Below are 21,963 nucleotides of genomic sequence, written 5' to 3' on the forward strand. Positions count from 1 at the left end.
GTGGAAGGTGAGGACTAGGGGACTCTGTCTCTGCTGCAACGAGGGGGAGGGGGAGGGGGAGCAAGGGCGGAGCTGCGGGGTACTGAGGAGTACTGAGGAGACACGAGTGAGGGCCTCATTTATGATGGGAGAGGGGAACCCCTCGTTCCCTAAAGAACGAGGACATTTCGGATATACACTTGAATTGAAGAATTTTACAGGGTACGTGAAATTGAAGGAATGTGATCGCCAACAGTTCTTTCAAAGAGTCAAAAGAAATTGCCTGGATGAAATGGCCTCTTTCTCTGCAGTATAATACAATGAATCATTCTTAAATAAATGTTATGTATTCAAGTCCAGAATTTTCTGTGAAGGGTGTTACTATATTAATAAATCTATTTAAATTTGTTTAACTGATTTAAAATAAACATATTGGAATTATACAGCCCTTTTCAAATCACCTTGAATGAATAGATGAAATCTTTAAAAGTTAGACAAAATTAAAAAAGAAAAAAATGCATGTATTATTTGCTTACCCTCCACGGCTAGTGGTGAACACAATGTGAAGGAAGGTTAAAGAAATTTACCAATAGGGGGAAAAAAAGGAAAACAATTATTAAAAATTCAGCAAGCAAACAAATAATGCAATGTGCAGTTAACCAAACTATGTTAAAAGCTGTGTAGAAAATGCATTCTGAAAATATCATGCATCAAATTTGTTAAGAGCGCAAATTTAAAGCTCGTAAAAATCTCATTTTCAAAAGATTTTGTTGAACTGAAAAGATTCTTTAAAATCATGCAAATTAAATCACTTGGCAAACAAGTTTTAAAAGTAAATAATTTGCAGAACAGAAACATGAAAGCAGCAAAAATGTTTGACTTGTAAATAAAGGCGAATAAAAAACGTTGCAGCCAATGCAAACCAAAAGTTAAAACTCAAAAAAGATGCAATAAGAAAGTGTGGAAACAGATGTGTACCATACAATTCATGAAGCTTGTTTAAAACAGCATATCTAAATTCACATCAAGAAATCTTTTCTTATAGTACAGCTATGTGAAAGGAAAATGCTACTTCAACACGAAAAGAACACATTAAAGATACATGGGTCAAAGTTTTCTAACGTTGAATTAAAAATACTATTCTTTATTCCGCATTCACAAGATTGAATAAATGATGAATATATATTTAATGATTTATTTGCACGTTTATTCAATTTTGTAAAAAAGATCGATAGTCATGATCCTAGTTAATTCACAATCTCACAATTGCTCAATGCCAACAAGAATTTTCCCTTTTAAAAAATCTTTTCACAATTTTTATTGAAATTAAACATCAACTTTTGAACACAATACTAGGATGTTGGAAATCTGAAATGAAAACAGAAAATGCTGGAAACACTGAGCAAATTAGGCAGTATCTGTAGAGAGTGAAAAAACAGAATCAATGTGCAAGATAAATGTCCTTTACAATCACGTTGGAATAATAGGGTTTAAACAACAGGAAATTTTATCTTTCAATATTGACTGGGATTGTCTTAGTACCACAGGATTAGATAGGTTAGAATGTGTTACGTATGTCTGAAGCAATATATAGATGAATCTATATAAGAATTGGCTGCACTCTACCTCCTCTTTAGAAATGTGGATGGGCAAGTGGTTGATGTGTCAGTGGCAGAACATTGTGGGACCATTGATCAAAATTCTTCTTGTTTCAAAATAGTTACATAAAAAGATAGGACTAGTTTTCCAGCTAAAGTCTAAAATTGGGGAAAGGATAATTTTAATGGAATCAGACAGGAACTCTCAGAAGTTGATTGGGTGAGGCTGCCTGCAAGTAAAGGGATGTCTGGCAATTGGGAAGCTTTTGGAAGTGAAAAGAAAGAGTTCAGAGCCAGAATATTCCAATTAGAATGAAGGGCTAAGCGAGCAAGATTAAGGAACCTTAGGAACAAGGTATACCGAGATCAGGGAAAATGTGGCATTTGTCAGGTATAAACAGTTGAGAATAAGCAGGTTTCTTGAGCAGTATAAGGGATGTAAGAGTATATTTGGAGAAATCAGAAAGGCAAAAAGATATTCCTAGCAGGTAAGATAAAAGGAGAGTCCCAAAAGATTCTGCTATGGAAAAAGAATTGCTACTTAGAGGGTAGATCCTCTCAAGAATCAATGTGGCAAGCTCTGTATGGAACCAGAAGAAATGGGCAAGGTATTAAATGACTATCTCTTTTCTGTTTTTACTCTGGAGAAGAACATGGAAGCCAGCATGTTCAAGGGAGTGAACAATAATATGCCAAAGTATATTGACATTTCAAAGGAGGTGGTGCTGGAGGATTTGAAACATATAAAGATGTATAAATCCCTGGCTCCTGACTATCATCTCTGAGGATGTTATGGCAAGTAAGAGAGGAGATTGTTACAACCGTAGCAGATATTTTGGTATGTTCATTAGCCACAGGGGAGCTACTCAAGGACTGGAGAAAATTAATGTTATGCCTTTTGTTTAAGATGGGCGGCAGGGATAAGCTAGGCGATGACAAGATGGTGAGCCTTCATCTGCGGTGGAAAACATTAGAAGGGATTCTAAGGGTCAGAATCTTTTGTCGTTTGGAAAGATAAGGGCTGATTAGGGATAGTCAGCATGGCTTTGTGTGTGAGAAATTATGCCTCACAAATTCAATCAGGTTATTTTAACAGAGCAAGAGGATTGACAGGGGCAGGGTAGTTGTTGTTGTCTACATGGAATTTAGCAAGGGCTTTGACAAGGTCCCACATGATAGGCTGGTCCAGAAGGTTGGAACACTATGGGATCCAAAATGTTAGCAAGCTGGATACAAAATTGGCTTGGTGGTAGCAGGTAGAAAGTGGTTGTGGAGAGCTTTGTATAAGAAAATAACTGCAGATGCTGGTACAAATCGATTTATTCACAAAATGCTGGAGTAACTCAGCAGGTCAGGCAGCATCTCGGGAGAGAAGGAATGGGTGACGTTTCGGGTCGAGACCCTTCTTCAGACTGATGTCAGGGGGGCGGGACAAAGGAAGGATATAGGTGGAGACAGGAAGATAGAGGGAGATCTGGGAAGGAGGAGGGGAAGGGAGGGACAGAGGAGCTATCTAAAGTATCACTTTAGAGTTGTCCAAAACATTGGCTAGTCTGCACTTAAAGTAGTGTGTGTAGTTCCGAATGCAACACTGCAGGAAGGATGCGATTAATGTAGAGACAATGCAGAAAAGATGCAAAGGGATGTTGTTTAGACTGGTGAGCTTGTGTTAGCAGGAGAGATTGCTTGGACTATGACTATTTTCTCTGGATCAAAGAAGGCTGAGAGGTGAGATGGTAGAAATATATAAAATTATGAGATGCATAGGAAGGATAGATTACCAGTATCTGTTTACTATGGCACGGCCGTCAAAAAACAGAGGACATAGGTTTAAGGTGAGTGTGAGGTCTAAAGAAATCTGAGGGGTTAACTTTTCACATCACGTAGTTAGTATCTGAAATGAGATGCCAGAGAAAGTAGAGGAGGCACAAACAGTAAAATTTAACAGGCAAAACATAAAAGTGCATGAATGCAGCCTGACCCGCTGAGTTCCTCCAGGACTTTATATTTTGCTCAAGATTCCAGCATCTGCAGTTCCTTGTGTTTACATTTAAGGTGCATCTGGACAGATACGTGAACGAGCAGGGCATAGTGATATGGAATTTATGCAAGTGAGTTTGGCATGATGGAGACACAAGAGACAGCAGATGCTGGAATCTTGACCAAAAACCAAATTGCTGGATGAATTCAGTGGGTCAGGCAGCTTCTGCGGAAGGGGTAAACGGGCAATACTTCAAGTGGGGACCCTTCTTCAGATTGATGTCCTGATGCGAAACCTATTCTGTCCATTGCCCTCAACAGATGTTGACTGACCCGTTGAGTTCCTCCAGCAGATAGGCATGACGAAGAGCCTGACTAATATATATAATTTGGATGACTAATTTTGCTTCTGTCCAAAAATGCTGACCATTCTGCTGATTTTATATCTTGCAATTCTATTCAGCCTCATTTGTGCTGCATTTCTAGTTTTGCCCTCACTTGCAGAAAAATGAAGCATTACAGGTATTTTGTCATAAATTAAAGGGAGGCTAAGAGTTAAATGGAGACTCAATCCATTATTTGGACATATTTTGGTTCTGAAAGAAAAAATATTAGTTAACCACACTCTGGCCAAATGCTTGCACGTCCACAAAGGGATACATTATAGAGTTGTGTAATGTTAAAGGAGATAGACCAAACCACAAGATGTTTCATAGTCTGAGTGTACAGTTTTATGAATCATTCGTTGTACTCAGGCAAGGTTAAATGGAATTTGAACCATTTCAAATGGCATCAGAAAGAATTTCCAGCAAATATTGATAAATGAAGACTTGGCTAAAACTACAGTTGTAATTAATTATAAAACTGAAATTGCAGAGCTTTACAGGTAGGCATATATAAAATTGCTCAACTTCAAAATCTGTAATGAATGTTGTTTGTACTGTGAATGTTTCTTATTGATGTCATAATTCTAAAGTATTAAATTTCCTATATTTTTCATTCAAAAATGTGAACTAGTGCTCCTAAATGCTGACCACAATTATTAACTTCAAATCAGAGGTTTCTAAATTTGGTTAATAGATCACATTTGGAAAGGCAAGGACTGATTAATAATTGTCCGCATGGCTTTGTGAGTGGGAAATCATGCCTCACAAATTTGATAGGGGCTTTTTTGAACAAGATTTACAGGGCAGAGAGATTGAAGTTGTCTACGTGAACTTAAGCAAGGCCTTCGACAAATTCCATCAGGAGAGGCTTGTCTGGAAGATTTGAACATGTGTTTCAGCACGAGTTAGTAAATTGGATACAAAATTGGTTAGGTTGAAGGAGGCAAAGAGTGATAGTGGAGGGGTGTTATTTAGATTGGAGGCCTGTGTTCAGTGATGTGCTGTAGCAATAACTGCTGGGTTCTTTGTTGTTCATCATACAAATTAATAATTTTGATGAGAATGTAGCTGGCATGATTAGTAAGTTTGTAGATAACACCCAAATTGGTTGTGGAGTGGACAGTGAAGAACACTGCCTAAGGTTTCAACAGGATATGGATCAACTGGGAAAGTGGACAAGGGGGTGACAGATGAGCTCAAACAAGTGCAAAGCGATGCATTTTTTGAAGTTAAACCAACTCAGGATATACACAGTGACACAGGGTCCTGGGGAGTGTTATTCAGCAGTGTTCTTGGGGTACAAGTATTCTGAAAATGGTAATACTGGTGCTCAGTATGGTGGGGAAGGTATATGACATGCTTGCCTTCATTGGCGGAGATATTACGTAAAAGTGTTTGGACTTCACATTACAGTTGCACAAAAAAATTGGTTGAGCCACATTTGGAGTATTGTGCGCAGTTCTGGTTGCCACACCACAGAAAAGAGTTAATAAGCTACTGATGGTGCAGAAGAAACTCACAAAGATTGTTGGCTTTGGTTAGAGGGCTTGATAAGTCAGGAGAGATTGGACGAACTGGAGAGAAGGAGGCCGAGAAGTGACATGATGGAAGTGTATAAAATTCTGACAGCATAGATAACCAGCGTCTATTTCCCATCGTACGGGTGAGAAAACATAGGTTTGTGAGAGGGAGCAGGATTAAAAGGGAACCAAGGGTACATTTTTCAAACAAAGAGTAGTCTGTATCTGGATCAGGAATCAGGAACAGTAACAACATTTAAGAGACATCTGGGCTGGTACTTGAATGAGATTTGGTACTTGAATGAGCAGGGCATTGAGCAATGTGGAATTAATGCAGGCAAGAGGGATTAGCAGAGATAGGTATGATGTTTGGCATTGATACAGAGGAATGAAGGACTTGTTTCTATGCTGTACAACTCTATGACACTGAACACATCTGTGGGTTATAATGAAATTGCAGCTCTGTGGTAATATAAAAATGAATAAAGGGAATCGTCAATAATGTGGGACACTTATCCAGAAACCAGAACTAATGATCAAGTCCCACCACTGTCGGGCAATTAAAAATTGGATAATTAGATAAAAGTTACTTGTGAAGAACATGTGACTGATGATACAAGAAACTACAGATGCTGAAATCCTGAGCAAAGAAACAAACTGATACACATCCTTATATATTTCTTGAATTTTGAAATCACAATTTACAAAACAATCTTATGGTGAAGGGATATATAACATGTACCATTGTTCATTATGTACAAATTGTGAACTTTCTTGCCATTTTCAGAAAATAAATACCGAAAAAATAGTCCAGTTAAAGCTGACCATTTAAGTTCCAAAACGTAGTCATTTAAAATTTGAGGCCCAGTTGCATCAGAGTGAAAATAAATAGAATTTTACACATCTTCAATCAAAGTTTCAAATTATATTTTGTATGTGGTCTGCTTATATTTTTAATTTTCTTGCATCCCTCCCTGCATGAATACCAAATGTTTTAATAAAAATAATTATCCTTTTGGAAATCCCTTCACAGTGTCACTCAGCCTTTGGTCTTTCACTACAACCTCTGAGATCTTTTCATTTCTTCAATTCTGATTTTTAATGCATCCCCAGTTTTCATCACCACAGCTGTGCCTTCAGTTGCTGAGGCACCAAATGCTGAACCAAAGCTGTAAGTCTTTCAACTTAGTCAATCAGGATTCCAAGATGATTTTTTTTGCCTTTTCTAGCCAACTCAGGATTATTGAGATTGAGGTCAATCATAGTGTCTCCAACTGGTGGTCTGATTATGATTAGTTTACCAAGTGCTGTCTTACATTTGGAACTGGGAGTTTGATTTTTTTTAAAGATGAAGATACCTTAAGCATTGCCTTTGTACTTTAGCCACTGAAATAATGTTAAGGAATGCACTTTGATGTGTTGAATTGAGAGGATGAAACTTAGCATTCTGTTAAGAATGTTGGGAAAATTTGAAAAGAAGAAATTGGAAAAATTAATCATCTTAAAAAGATATTTATTTCAGTATTAATGTGTATTTTAGTTTAGTTTCAAACAATAATTCTCCCTTATGGTGTCTTTTAGTGTAATTCATTTATTATATACTCCATAAAACAAAAACGTATTCATTTTAATGCACGCAAACTTAACCATTCAGAATTCTAGTTCACTTCTCTGCAAGAATTTTAGTTCACTTCTCTGCAAGTGTCTTAGAGAGTGGTTTAGTTCCTATTAGGTAGAAACAAGAATTACTACAAAGTAAAGTGAAATGGAATCCCATGATAGAAAAGTGGAAAACCAGAGGATTTAAGATGAAAAGTAAAAATAAAAGGGGGCGATTTTAAGAAAACTACTTCATGCGATGAATTCATAAATACCCACATCACTATTTACTAGGATTTACAGTTTCATGCCATATGCTAGCGTTGATAAGGTTCTCTATGCATCCAAGTCAAAATCATTAAAATAAATGTAAAAAAGCAATGTTTCCAATCCTGAAGCAAAATTAATTAAATTGACTCCAGAGGGATGGGGGTTTAACCTACCAGGAGGGAAAACCAATTGGTTTTGTTACTTAGAAAGTGATGGAGATAAACATTAACTCTGCTTCTTTTTCCACAGATGTTGCCTGACCTGCTGGGTGTTTCCAGCAGTGTCTGTTTTATTTCAGATTTCCAGCTTTTACAGTTTCTTCATTTAGATGCTCCCTTTACAATATTGAGTAAAATTGAGCAATATTGAATAATTAAACAATCGGTACTTCTTATTTCTACTGTAGCTGCGAAAATCATTAAGACAGTGCATTGTGTAATACATAAATGTATGTACGTACATCAATGTATTGCAGAATACAATCCTAATCCAAAAAGGAATACCTTTACAGAACTGAACAAATCTGAACATGTTAAAGAGACAAATTTGATAATGTTAGGCTCAGAGGATCTCCCTGTTAATTTCCACAGGGAAAGTTGTCATCAGGATCCTCCTTTTTGCCACAACACTGCACCTCTTCTGTAGTAAGCTTCCTACTGGAAATGAACTAATCTACAGGACAATGCAACCATGCAACTTCACTCCAGAGCCAAGATCACTCCAACTTCAATCATCTAACAAGACTTGCATGCGCTTGTGTGCATAGGATGAACTACAAGTCATCATTGAAGGAATTCACTGAACCATAAAAAAAGGATGGGCCTTACACTTAACATCTGCAAAACAATTGTCCCTGACCAATAGCCAGCCTGACAATAAAAATCCAGGAAGGGACCCTGGAATACTTGGGCCATGAGCCATATCTTGAGATGAAGGCAGCTATTGATAATGAAAGTTACCAATGCCTTCAATGTGCCAGTACAACCTTTGGTCATCAGAGGCAGAGCGTTTGAATGAGACGGTGAAAATGATGCAAGGATGCTCTCAAAGTCTCCTTGTTAAAATGAAACATTCCTGCTAATTGCTGGCCCACTTCTGGTCAAAACAGAAATGCAGCAATTGGGATGGTACTGAGAACTCGTCCTGTTATTTGCAGTACAGAAGTCCATTTTAACAATAGACAATAGGTGCAGCAGTAGGCCATTCGGCCCTTCGAGCCAGCACCACCATTCAATGTGATCGTGGCTGATCATTTTCAATCAGTACCCCGTTCCTGCCTTCTCCCCATACCCCCTAACTCCGCTATCCTTAAGAGCTCGATCTAGCTCTCTCTTGAATGCATTCAGAGAATTGGCCTGCACTGCCTTCTGAGGCAGAGAATTCCACAGATTCACAACTCTCTGACTGAAAAAGTTTTTCCTCATCTCCGTTCTAAACAGCCTACCCTTTATTCTTAAACTGTGGCCCCTGGTTCTTGACTCCCCCAACATTGGGAACATGTTTCCTGCCTCTAATGTGTCCAACCCCTTAATAATCTTATATGTTTCGATAAGATCCCCTCTCATCCTTCTAAATTCCAGTGTATACAAGCCTAGTTGCTCCAATCTTTCAACATATGGCAGTCCTGCCATTCCGGGAATTAACCTAGTAAACCTACGCTGCACACCCTCAATAGCAAGAATATCCTTCCTCAAATTTGGAGACCAAAACTGCACACAGTGCTCCAGGTGCGGTCTCACTAGGGCTCTGTACAACTGCAGAAGGACCTCTTTGCTCCTATACTCAACTCCTCTTGTTATGAAGGCCAACATTCCATTGGCTTTCATCACTGCCTGCTGTACCTGCATGCTTCCTTTCAGTGACTGATGCACTAGGACACCCAGATATTGTTGTACATCCCCTTTTCCTAACTTGACACTATTCAGATAATAATCTGCCTTCCTATTCTTACCATCAAAGTGGATAACCTCACACTTATCCACATTAAACTGCATCTGCCATGCATCCGCCCACTCACACAACCTGTCCAAGTCACCCTGCAACCTCATAGTATCTTCCTCACAGTTCACACTACCACCCAGGTTTGTACCATCTGCAAATTTGCTATTGGTACTTTTAATCCCTTCATCCAAGTCATTAATGCATATTGTAAATAGCTGCGGTCCCAGCACCGAGCCTTGCGGTACCCCACTAGTCACTGCCTGCCAATCTGAACGGGACCCATTTATCCCCATCCTGATGTCTGCCATCCAATTTTCTATCCTTGTCAGTACCCCACCCCCAATACCATGTACTCTAATTTTGCCCGCTAATCTCCTATGTGGGACCTGTCGAAGGCTTTCTGAAAGTTGAGGTACACCACATCCACCGGCTCTCCCCTGTCAATTTTCCTAGTTACATCCTCAAAAAATTCCAGAAGATTAGTCAAGCATGATTTCCCCTTCGTAAATCCATGCTGACTCAGAACGATCCTGTTACTGCTATCCAAATGCTCAGCAATTTCGTCTTTTATAATTGACTCCAGCATCTTCCCCACCACTGATGTCAGACTAACTGGTCTATAATTTCCTGTTTTCTCTCTCCTTCCTTTCTTAAAAAGTGGGATAACATTAGCTACCCTCCAATCCACAGGAACTGATCCTGAATCTATAGAACATTGGAAAATGATCACCAATGTGTCCACAATTTCTGGAGCCACCTCTTTAAGTACCCTGGGATGCAGACCATCAGGCCCTGGGGATTTATCAGCCTTCAGTCCCATCAGTCTACCCAACACAATTTCCTGCCTAATGTGAATTTCCTTCAGTTCCTCCGTCACCCTAGGATCTCTGGCCACTAGAACATCTGGGAGATTGTTTGTATCTTCCTTAGTGAAGACAGATCCAAAGTACCGGTTCAACTTGTCTGCCATTTCCTTGTTCCCCATAATAAATTCCCCTGCTTCTGTCTTCAAGGGACCCACATTTGCCTTGACTATTTTTTTCCTCTTCACATACCTAAAAAAGCTTTTACTATCCTCCTTTATATTATTGGCCAGCTTACCCTCGTACCTCATCTTTTCTCCCCTTATTGCCTTTTTAGTTATCTTCTGTTGCTCTTTAAAATAGTCCCAATCCTCTGGCTTCCCACTCTTCTTTGCTATGTTATACTTCTTCTCTTTTATTTTTATGCTGTCCTTGATTTCCCTTGTCAGCCACGGGTGCCTCTTACTCCCCTTAGAATCTTTCCTCCTCTTTGGGATAAATTGATCCTGCAACTTCTGCATTATTCCCAGGAATACCTGCCATTGCTGTTCCACCGACTTCCCTGCTAGGGCCTCCTTCCAGTCAAATCTGGCCAGCTCATGCCTCTGTAATCCCCTTTGCTATACTGTAATACTGACACTTCTGATTTTCCCTTCTTCCTCTCAATTTGTAGAGTAAAACTTATCATATTGTGATCACTGCCTCCTAATGGCTCTTTTACCTTGAGTTCCCTTATCAGATCAGGTTCATTACACAACACTAAATCCAGAATTGCCTTCTCCCTGGTAGGCTCCAGTACAAGCTGTTCTAAGAATCCATATCGGAGGCAATCCACAAACTCCCTTTCCTGGGGTCCATTACCAACCCGATTTTCCCAGTCTATCTGCATGTTGAAATCTCCCATAACCATCGTAGCATTACATTTGTGACATGCCAATTTTAACTCTTGATTCAACTTGCACCCTATGTCGAGGCTACTGGGGACTGTAGATAACTCCCATTAGGGTCTTTTTACCCTTACAATTCCTCATTTCTATCCATACTGACAACAAACAGTTTTCATTTTCCTGGCCCTCACTGTGAAATTTAAGCATTTATTGCTTTTGTTTAAAAACATAATTGTGATTATTAGAACTCTGATTCCTTACCAAAGGAAGCTTTTACAAGGTGTTTCCTGTATTCTTTGGAAACAATTAAATCAAGCTATTCTCTCAAATGAATGATTTGAGTTATTTTTCTCAAATGATTAATTCATTTTCTTTACAATTTTTTTTAGTGGGTTGTGGACATCGCTAGCAAAACCAGCATGGAGCATGTTTTCATACAAATGCTAACCTTTACTCCTTCATTGTAACTTTCAATTGGACTATTAAGGCTGGCGACACTTCCTCCATGGCTAGGTGCTGCAGGTCGAGGTGGCTTCTTTGGTGGTGCTGCATGCTCTACTGGAAGAAATTGTAAATTAGGACAAAACCCTTACTGCATTATTATGATACTTATACATTGGAAATTATACGTCTGCAAAAAATGTGTGATGAAGAATACACAAACAGAAATATTTCACAAACTGCAATTTGGATATTACCCGATATGACTTTAAATACTCGTCCTATGAAATGCACCTTTCATCTGCTCTAAATGTGGTAGGCTTAAAGATGATCTAGTCTCTTTAGTATTAGCCTTCAAAATATATTTAGCATGCCCAGGCACCCCACCAGTTCTACGTCACTGCAGTATCAGACCATGAACGTTATTTTGATTTTCAAGTGCAGCACAAAAATACATAAGATGAAAATAGAAGCCGGAGAAAGCCATTTGTCTCCCTCTGGTCAATAAACCCTTGGGCTGATCTTTTACCTCAGCACCACATCCCTGCAATAGCTCGTTTCCTTTAGATTTCCTTGTATTCAAAATCTATCAAAAGAGGCAAATTTTAAAGATTTTGCTTTTTGCGGGTTTTGCTTTTTACACATAGAAAGGTGAGTGTCTGGAACGCGCATTAGCGGCATTTAAGAGACTTTTAGTTTGGCACATGGATATGCAGGGAATGTCGGGATATGGAGTGTGTGCTGGCAGATAAGAGTTATTCTTGGAATTATCTTCAGCACACCTGTCCCCATGCTGCACTGTTCTATGTTCTTTCTTGACAATATTCAGTCTTCTTAGATGGAGCATCCCAAAAATTCACCAACATAAGGGTAAAGAAATTTCTTCTCATCTTTGACTTGAATTGCCAACCCTTTACTCTGTGATTGTAACCCCTGTTTTTAGAAACCCCAGAAAGGAGAAACAGCATCCCTACAATTCAATCTGTCAAGCCATGTATGAATGTAGGATTCAAAACTGCTATTAAAGTTACTTCCTAAAATCTCTAGTCTTACCTTGTTTACCTACAGGCTGATAGATGTGTTGATTACCAGTCTAAAGAGAAAGGGAAGAGGAAAGTGTGAACTTAGTCATAACGAGCCCAATTTGATTTTCATTTAAAGTTCTTGAAAAACACGATTGAAAGTTAATTTTACACCTCTATAAACATCGCAACATTCACATCTTAGAGTCCACTTTTAAACCTTTACTGCTCTAACCAGATAAATAGCAGAAGCCAGAAAGTGTTGCAATTGGAACCATTTTTAAAGCCGCATAGAATATTCCATGCAACATTTCAGGAAATTATTATGTTCAGGTTTCTGAAAAATATTTTTCCCAATTCTACAAATCAAATGAATTTTTAGAATACAATAAAAATTATATATTCATTTAAATTAAAAACTGAAAGGGCCAACATTTTGAAATTGAAATGTCAATGCAAATGAAGAGTAAATATCAAAATCAATTTATAGAAGAATTTTTATTATTTTACAAATTGGATTTGATTTTGAATTGAAATTCCACTGTAACTTCAGTAAATTCACTCCGTAGATATGCCAATTTAAGCAACTTCATAAGTCATACTCTTAATTTAAGCTTGAAAGAAGAAACCATCTGCTATTAAAAATATATAAACAGGTCATGACTTTCATACTATGGCTTCGGGCAAGACTTATTCTATGGTAAGAATGCAACAACAACTTACCGGATCAAGGAGACCGCCATCATCCCGATCAACATTATTTCTCAAAGATCTTGGATCAGGTTTCTGACAAAGATTTAACAAAAACAGGGATTTAGATATTCAGATAAACCGTGCCCTTTTTATGGCAGCTGTAGTGAAATTGACTTGGAAATGCAAACAATTCAAAGTCAAAGTAGTTACTTTACCAATTTTCCAACACATGCCTTGAAAACTTCCATTACGATAATATTTGTTAAGGAATTACAGAGCAGGGTTTTTGGTCTCCGCAGCAGAAATTGCACACACAGGATCAGAATAACATGCATTAATTCCAGTTTCCTGTCAGAGGAAGGCTTACATGTACTTGGCTCCAGCAATGCAGCAAAGGCATTCAATTACAACTTAGAAAACACTGCCACCAAGAGACCTTTTAAAAGTAAACACAAACTATATTTAAACTTCATAACCTCCTGTTAAAACCCAGTGAAAGAAATGGGCATTTACAAAATAAATTCTGCATCACATTTCTGTTGTCTGAAATAGTCTGCAATCAATTTGTCCCATGCCTCATCCCCATGGCAACTTGAGTGCTTGTAATTTATTTATTGTGTTCTTTAAGCTCATTCTTTGAATATTTGGTTTGTGACAAATGTCTTTATTTGGATCAAAGAGGTTTCCTCCCAAAAATAAAAAGTGCTGACATGAACATAGCTTTTAGAAGGATATAAACTATACACTCAAAAACGACTCAAGCAAAATAGGAAATCTCGGCTGCAGATTTGAAGCCACAATCAAATCAGCCACAATTTTATTGAAAGGTGGTGGAGATTCATGGGCCCATGTGACCAACTGCGTCTCTGAAAGTATTTGCTTGTATATTTGCATTTTTGGAACACATTTTCAATTAATAGTTCTATGTTATGTGTCATTTAATCTCGTACATTCCTATGTGTTAAACAATGTTAATATTTCCTTAGGCTATCCCTTCCACAGAAACAAATTCAATGTTCGGAGCAGTATGAAAATCTCTAAAAATCACAAATGAAATTGGTCTTAGTGCTTCATTTAAATTAAAGAGGCAGGTTTTGGCTATTATTTGAATATCTTAATATTAATGTACATTCTTAGGCCTGAACAATTCTGTCAGTCTGCAATAATAAGATCTGGAAAGCAGAAAGAGGTGATATGAAAGGCGGGGATTGGGGTGGGGGTGGGAAATGATGAGGGACAGACAAAAGACAATGTTCTGGCTTGTAGGAAGACCTGTGGCCATCGATTATAACCCAATTCTAGTGCAATGGTAAGGCAGGGTTAATCATCATTGAATATTCAGTTGCAACAAATATATTGGGTTTTCTACCATAGGAAACTATTTTTTGTGAGCATTCTGGCAACCTCCATTAAACTTCAATGAAATGGTAGTATCCCAAAAGTTGAAGCTTTTTTTTTGCATGCACAGAAATTTCAATACAACAATTGAGAAATTTACACATGAAGAATTTCTGTTCAACATTGAAAGTGCATTTTCTCAAGTGGAGACAGTTACTTGTCTGAATCTGGTAGGTTTAGATCCAAATTCACTGAGAGCTAAGCTTTTGGTAGTCGTATGCATGCTCAAGATGCTCTTGGACCAGACTCAGTTGAATTGACAGAGCACAATAACGGTGTATATGGCAAACCATCAGTTATAGCTCCAGCCTGAACCATTCTGCACCTAACAACTTACAAGTTCATTTACAAGTTTATTTGAATAAAGTGTGTGGAATCTAACCTCTCCAATGACAGGCTGTCAGAGCTTAATCAATACAATAAATCGCTGAAAATCTGCTATCTGTATGGAAATCCCACTGGTTTGTCATTGGGGGTCTTTGGAGCCGTATTCCCTGAAATCCCTTGAGACTGAATCTGCAAAACATCTAAAAAAGACTGATTCAAAATTGTATGGTGCTATGCATAGAAACAATACTGCCAGAAAAACTGCCAGTCCTCACCACCAAAGTCCTGAGACAACCAGATTATCAGAGCTTTGCTGCACTGCACTGAGTAACTTACGCATTGCATTACTTCCTTAAATAATATTTTAAATTATTTTTAACTTATCCAGAAAAACATAAATCCAATAGCAAATTTACAAGAAACTGAATACACCAAGCTGAACAACAATCATCCAGCTCCAGTTTAATGGAACAATTTTAAGCACATTAATGCTGTGATGTTTTCTTTCCCTTGTATCAACAAACATCTTTACAATCTGGAATAGATTGTACTCTTCCAGCAGTTTGACCATACATTCCAGACACAAGACAACATCTCATTTTGCCAAGATAACATGTCAGCACAGATCCATTTCTGGACATGCCATTGCCAAATAGGGAGAAATCGGGCATACTCTTCCATTGGTACATCATGTTTTGTTCCCAAATCTCACATTTCCAGAGTTAACATGCAGTCATAGGTATATTAGAACTTATATAATTATTATTGCCATGTCGTTAGTAATGTACATCAAAAATCATTGCATTTAATTTCATTGTACCTGAAGATAGCAGGAATAATGGTAGGAGCAGGATGTGAAACTCTCACAAAAGGTAAAAAAATATATATTTATAGATGCCGGGTCTTCAATTTTTAAATTAAAAAAAAAATTCCAGGCAGAAAGCCAAAAGCCATTAAAAGGCTATGTATAATTTTTAGTTTGGCAGCCAATATAAATACAAAAATATATTTTAAGAACTTTTGAATACTAGGTAACTTTAACAGTAACTCTCAGTGCACCATTAGAAAGAACCATCTCAACAAATGCAGTTCTCTCTCTATTCTGAGCAGTAACTCATCTAACAATCTTGTATGTTTCTCTTCAACTGAAATACAATTGCTTTCGATTTACGAACACTTGTATTTATTCTGACAAATATGTAGTCCAAAGGTATCCAAACAGAAAATACAGGCCAGGCAGCAATTGTGAACAGAGAATGAAAAAAGATCCCTTTTTTACCTGAAATGTTAATTCGGTTTCCCTATCCACCGATATTGCCAGACCTGCTCAGTGCTTCCAACATTTTCTGTTTTGTTTCAGATTTCTAGCCAAAACTTTCCAATTTTCTACAAAATACATGTTATAGGCCCAACACCCAGGTTGTAATTTAATCTTGATCGTATCAAGTTTTTTTTTACTGAGCATTTTTTCTATAATTAAAAATACGTCAAGCAATTACAGAACTCTAAAGCCACATGAAGTTGTTCAAAATTTTAAATTGTAAAATATGGGTAATAAATATTGCCAAAACTAACTCAGTGTTTCTCCCACATGTTCAGGTTGAATTCCACCCTTCATTCACTATCTATCTTTCAGCCTCTTACACCCCAACAACTTTTTCCAAAAATTCCTGTTTCTCCAATTTTATGCTTTGAAAAAAATTCCAAGTTTGCTTCTTCAACAAGGCATTTGGTAGTTCTTCCAAACCATTTCTCTTTAACATAATTACTTTTAATTTCCTTAACATTAAGATGCATGGGATCCAAGGTGACTTGGTCATTTGGATTCAACACTGGCTTACTCACAGAAGGGAGAAGGTTGCAGTGGGAGGGTATTATTCTGGTTGGAGGTTGAGGTATGGAGTAGGAGAGTCAGGAAATGTTGTAACTTTTAAGACTTTGTTTAGGCAGCATTTGGAGTATAGTGTGCAGTTCTAATCGCCCCATTACCAGAAGGATTTGGTGGTTTTGCAGAGTTTGCAGAAGTTTATCACAAAGGTGTCTGTATTAGAGAGTATTATCTACAAGATCAAGTTGAACAAACATGGTATGTGTATGAAGGAACTGCAGATGCTTGTTTAAACCAAAGATAGACACAAAATGCTGCAATAACTCAGCGGACAGGCAGCATGTCTGGAGAGAAGGAATGGGTGACGTTTCGGGTTGAGACTCTTCAGACTTCAGAGTCTGGATTGTTTTCTCTGGAATGCCAGATATTCAGGGAAGACCTGATTGTAATATACATGTATATGTATATGCATATGTATGTGTGTGTGTGTGTATGTGTGTGTATATATATATATATATAATATATATATATATATATATAATTATGAGAGGCAGATAAGGGTAGTCAGAACCTTTTCCCCCTCAGTGAAAATATCAAACACTAAAGAGCATAGATTTAAGGCGAGCAGGACAAAGTTGTTCAGGAATGTGCCGGGCAAGGTGTTTTAAAAAAAACACAGAGTGGAAAGCATCTGGAGCGTGCTGCCATGGGTGGTGGTGAAAGCAGATACAATAGGTGCATTTCAGAGGCTTTTAGATAAGCACATGGATATGCAGGGACTGTAGGGGTATGGATCACATGCAGGCTGAGGACACAAGTTTAATGGCATCTTGTTTGGCAAAGATACAGTAGGACCAAGGGCCTGTTCCTGTGCTGTACTGTTCTATGTTATATGTCCTTGTAGCACCTTGGATTTTTCTTTCGAAGCCAATTTGTGCAGAAAAACTTCTTGGTGAATTCGGTAGATTATTTACCATATTCCTCAAGCTTACTTCCACCATACTTCAGGCTCTAAGAAGCATATCTGATTTATCATCTAATTTATATTTGCAATTCCTATACAAACTTAAGCACCATTAGTCACGACTTCCACAGCCCTAACAACACAATAAAGCAGATCAGAAAGGGCTCAATTGGTACTTGTGGTTATCAATCTACATCAAAGGAAGTGAACCACCCAATTCTAATCCTAGATTTTGGGAAGAAATCATGCACGCAAGCCCTCAATTTAATTACTGATTGATGATTTATGAATTAAATTCATGTGCTTAAACATATTGTAGCCACAATTTCTTTTTAAGTAAAATGATTTAATGTTAGGATGATTTTTGAAAAATGTCTTCCATGTTTCTGGTACTCCAAAAGCAAATAATGATTATGGTGCAGCAATTACAAGTTTAAATTTAATTTGACTAAGTAGTTATGGTAAAACACACAGTGCTGGAGTAACATAGCAGGTCAGATTGCATCTCTGGAGGACATACAGGAGAGGTGCTGGAATTCTGGAACGTGGCAAATGTCGTGCTTTTATTCAAGAAGGGCTGCAGGGAAAATGCTGGGAACTGTAGGCCAGTGAGCTTAACATCTGTAGTTGGAAAGTTACTAGACGGTATTCTGAGGGATCGGATATACAGGCAATTAGACGGACAAGGGCTGATTAGGGAGAGTCAGCATGGTTTTGCACGTGGGAGGTCGTGTCTCACACATTTGATTGAGTTTTTTGAAGATATGACCAAAAATGTCGATGAGGGCAGAGCTGTAGATGTATATATTGACTTCAGTAAAGCATTTGACAAGATTCCTCATGGTAGGCTTCTCTGGAAGATTAGATCGCATTGGATCCAAGGAGAGATAGCTGAATGGTTAGAAAATTGGCTTCATGGAAAAAAGCAGAGGGTGATGGTGGAAGGCTGCTGGTTGGACTGGAGGCCTGTGACCAGAGGTGTGACTCAGGGTTTGGTGCTGGGGCCATTACTGTTTGTCATCTATATCAATTATTTGGATGAGAACATACACAGCAAGATTAGAAAGTTTGCAGATGATACAAAAGTGGGTGGTTTTGCAGACAGTGAAGATGGTTGTCAAAAATTGCAACAGGATCTTGATCAATTAGCCAAGTGGGCTGAGGAATGGTTGGTGGAATTAATGCAGAAAAATATGAGGTGTTACAGTTTGGAATGTCTAACATGGGTAGGACCTGCACAGTGAATGGTAGGGCTCTGGGTAGTGTTGTAGAGCAGAGGGATCTAGGAGTGCAGGGTTCCCTAAAGGTGGAATCGCAGGTAGATCGGGTGGTCAAGAAGGCTTTTGGCACATTGGCCTTCATCAGCTCGACCCAAAACGTCACCTATTCCTTCTCTCCAGAGATGCTGCCTATCCCGCTGATATTAATACGATTAATTATCCTTAATCATTATCTGTGATTCAGTGGAAACTGTCTCACGAGAAATTTTGTCCAAGCTTCAAGTTAAGTCAAATTTGTCGTCAAAGGCACAAGTACGGTGAGGTACAGGTGCAATGAAAAGCTTGCAGCAGCATTACAGATGCAGACCACAAACCAGAAATAAATTGTACAGGAGAGTAAAGAGGGAAAGATGTGTAAAACAGAGAAATTAATGCAAATCACATTTAGAAAACAAGTCCATGGCAGTGGTCTGCAGTGTTCTGTTGCTGAGGTACGTGTAGAGTTGTGCAGGTTGGTAGAACAAATTAATAGTCGTAGGAGAGTAGCCATTCCTGAACCTGACACTGAGCTTCATGATTCTATACCTCCTGCGTCTGTACGTCCTCCTATCTGAACATCTTTGGAATGTGGAAGAAAACCCATGCAGGTCATGCGGGGAACGTACTAACTCTGTACAGACAGCACCTGTAGTCAGGATCAAACCCGTGTCTCTGGTGCTGTAAGGCAGCAACTCTACCGCTGCACCACCATAAGTTGTGAATGCCTTTTTAAAAAAAAGGCAATTGCCTAATATTTGCTTTGATTAGTTTATATATATCTTCTGATTGGAACATAATTTACAATCCAGTAGACTGCCATGTGGCCATTTCATCCAGGCAACTTGCCTCAGCAACATTGTGCAAGAAAAATGTATCCTAACCTCTCCATTATTTCACTGATGGATGTTAGATTGATGTACTTCAATGTGCTCAAACCTTGTCTACCAAACACCGATGTGGGACCATACAGTTCTTACAAAATTCAAATCCACAACCACATCCACTGGTTCTTCCAAAACTATTCTAAATACATCCACAGAATGCCAACAGACAAGTCAAACATGATGTCCTTTCATAGGTCCATATTGGCTTTGCTCAGTACTATCATTATTTTCTGCATTTTAACAGCACATCCTTAATCGTGATGAATTATGGCAATTTCCCAATGTCAAGAGATTATCAGATTAGATAACACAATACATGCAGAAATGTCAACATTTACAGGAATTAATCTTGGTAGCATGTATAAAATACTCTGGAGTAATAGCTATAATCTACTTTTCGAATATATAATTACAACTTTTCAGAAGAACGTAGAAATGTCATTGTCTGAATAATTCAGGGCAGCGTAGGGGTCTACAGATTTCATGTGATTTCAAGCTGTTACAAATTCCATACAATCTATCTGATCTGGGATATTTGGTAACTTTAAAACATTGAAACATATAGCATGTAAAAATTACCAAAAACTTCTCTTCTTGTTCAAGCCATCGCTGATCCTCCTCCATTTCCTGCTGCTGCCTTATTAACCGTTCTTCCATGACATTTGTTGGGAGCATCTGCCCCATTACACGCATATCCAAAGTGCTAGTATCCTGAAAACGTAATCAAATTTTAAAATGCAATGCAATATCCGCTCTTAAGTAAACGATCTCTTACAGTAGAACATTGTTTATATACTCAATGCATGAATGGTAATAAATGTTTCCAATATTTTTCAAAAATCTCCATCCTTTCCCATATTTCCATGCAACAAGTACCAATATAACTTCAGATCCAACAACAAACAAGATCTGAAAGCAAGATTCATTGATCTTAAATCTACTAGACTGAAGTGGACCCGTTGGGTCCAAATCTCTCCTGCGGGCCTCTCCTGGGGCAACCCCAACTGATGATCCTGTGGGCTCGCACACCCTCCAACTGACGAAGCCCGTTGTCGGGTGGGGAGTGTCCCCCGGGGTCATGGGCGGGCGAGGGGGGACAGGGATGGGGAGAGGGTGCCACTCAACTCGGCTCCATGCCGCCAGTGCTGCAGCCAGAGCGAGCCATGGACCCAAAGCCTCTTCTGCATTGGTCTAGCACCCTCCCCTCCCACACTCCCCCTCCCCTCCCCTCCCCCTACTCCCCCCCCACTCCCCTCCTCCTCCCCCCCCCCACTCCCCCCCAAGCATCGTTTGGAATGCTTTAAGAAGGATGTCAAATCCTTAAATGCCTAATTTGAGAGATGTTCTAATGGCTTCTGTTAAATAACTGATTTATATAGACAATAGGTGCAGGAGTAGGCCATTCAGCCCTTCAAGCCAACACCGCCATTCAATGCGATCATGGCTGATCACTCTCAATCAGTACCCCGTTCCTGCCTTCTCCCCATACCCCCTCACTCCGCTATCCTTAAGAGCTCTATCCAGCTCTCTCTTGAAAGCATCCAACGAACTGGCCTCCACTGCCTTCTGAGGCAGAGAATTCCACACCTTCACCACTCTCTGACTGAAAAAGTTCTTCCTCATCTCCGTTCTAAATGGCCTACCCCTTATTCTTAAACTGTCGACCCTTTTTCTGGACTCCCCCAACATTGGGAACATGTTTCCTGCCTCTAATGTGTCCAATCCCCTAATTATCTTATATGTTTCAATAAGATCCCCCCTCATCCTTCTAAATTCCAGTGTATACAAGCCTAATTGCTCCAGCCTTTCAACATACGACAGTCCCGCCATTCCGGGAATTAACCTAGTGAACCTACGCTGCACGCCCTCAATAGCAAGAATATCCTTCCTCAAATTTGGAGACCAAAACTGCACACAGTACTCCAGGTGCGGTCTCATCAGGGCCCGGTACAACTGTAGAAGGACCTCTTTGCTCCTATACTCAACTCCTCTTGTTATGAAGGCCAACATTCCATTGGCTTTCTTCACTGCCTGCTGTACCTGCATGCTTCCTTTCAGTGACTGATGCACTATGACACCCAGATCTCGTTGAACATCCCCTCTTCCTAACTTGACACCATTCAGATAATAATCCAAAGTGAATAACCTCACACTTATCTACATTAAACTGCATCTGCCATGTAT

The 21,963-nt window shown here is 38.9% G+C and overlaps 1 protein-coding gene across 25 annotated transcripts in view; it reads right to left on the reverse strand.

Annotated features, from left to right (window-relative positions):
• LOC144592691 (focal adhesion kinase 1) overlaps nt 1-21,963 on the reverse strand; it is a 359,949-nt gene that overhangs the window by 9,337 nt on the left and 328,649 nt on the right. For 17 of the 25 annotated variants that reach the window (XM_078397517.1, XM_078397532.1, XM_078397534.1 and 14 more), the window contains 4 exons: nt 20,359-20,490; nt 13,150-13,212; nt 12,458-12,497; nt 11,412-11,521 (listed from right to left, as the gene is read on the reverse strand). In XM_078397517.1, the coding sequence (XP_078253643.1) occupies nt 11,412-11,521; nt 12,458-12,497; nt 13,150-13,212; nt 20,359-20,490 (345 nt within the window). The remainder of the gene's footprint in view (nt 1-11,411; nt 11,522-12,457; nt 12,498-13,149; nt 13,213-20,358; nt 20,491-21,963) is intronic. The other 8 variants (XM_078397538.1, XM_078397520.1, XM_078397516.1 and 5 more) reach the window with 1 other exon arrangement.

This window comes from Rhinoraja longicauda, chromosome 4, assembly GCF_053455715.1.
Source record: "Rhinoraja longicauda isolate Sanriku21f chromosome 4, sRhiLon1.1, whole genome shotgun sequence".
In the NCBI taxonomy this organism is placed as follows: domain Eukaryota; kingdom Metazoa; phylum Chordata; class Chondrichthyes; order Rajiformes; family Arhynchobatidae; genus Rhinoraja; species Rhinoraja longicauda.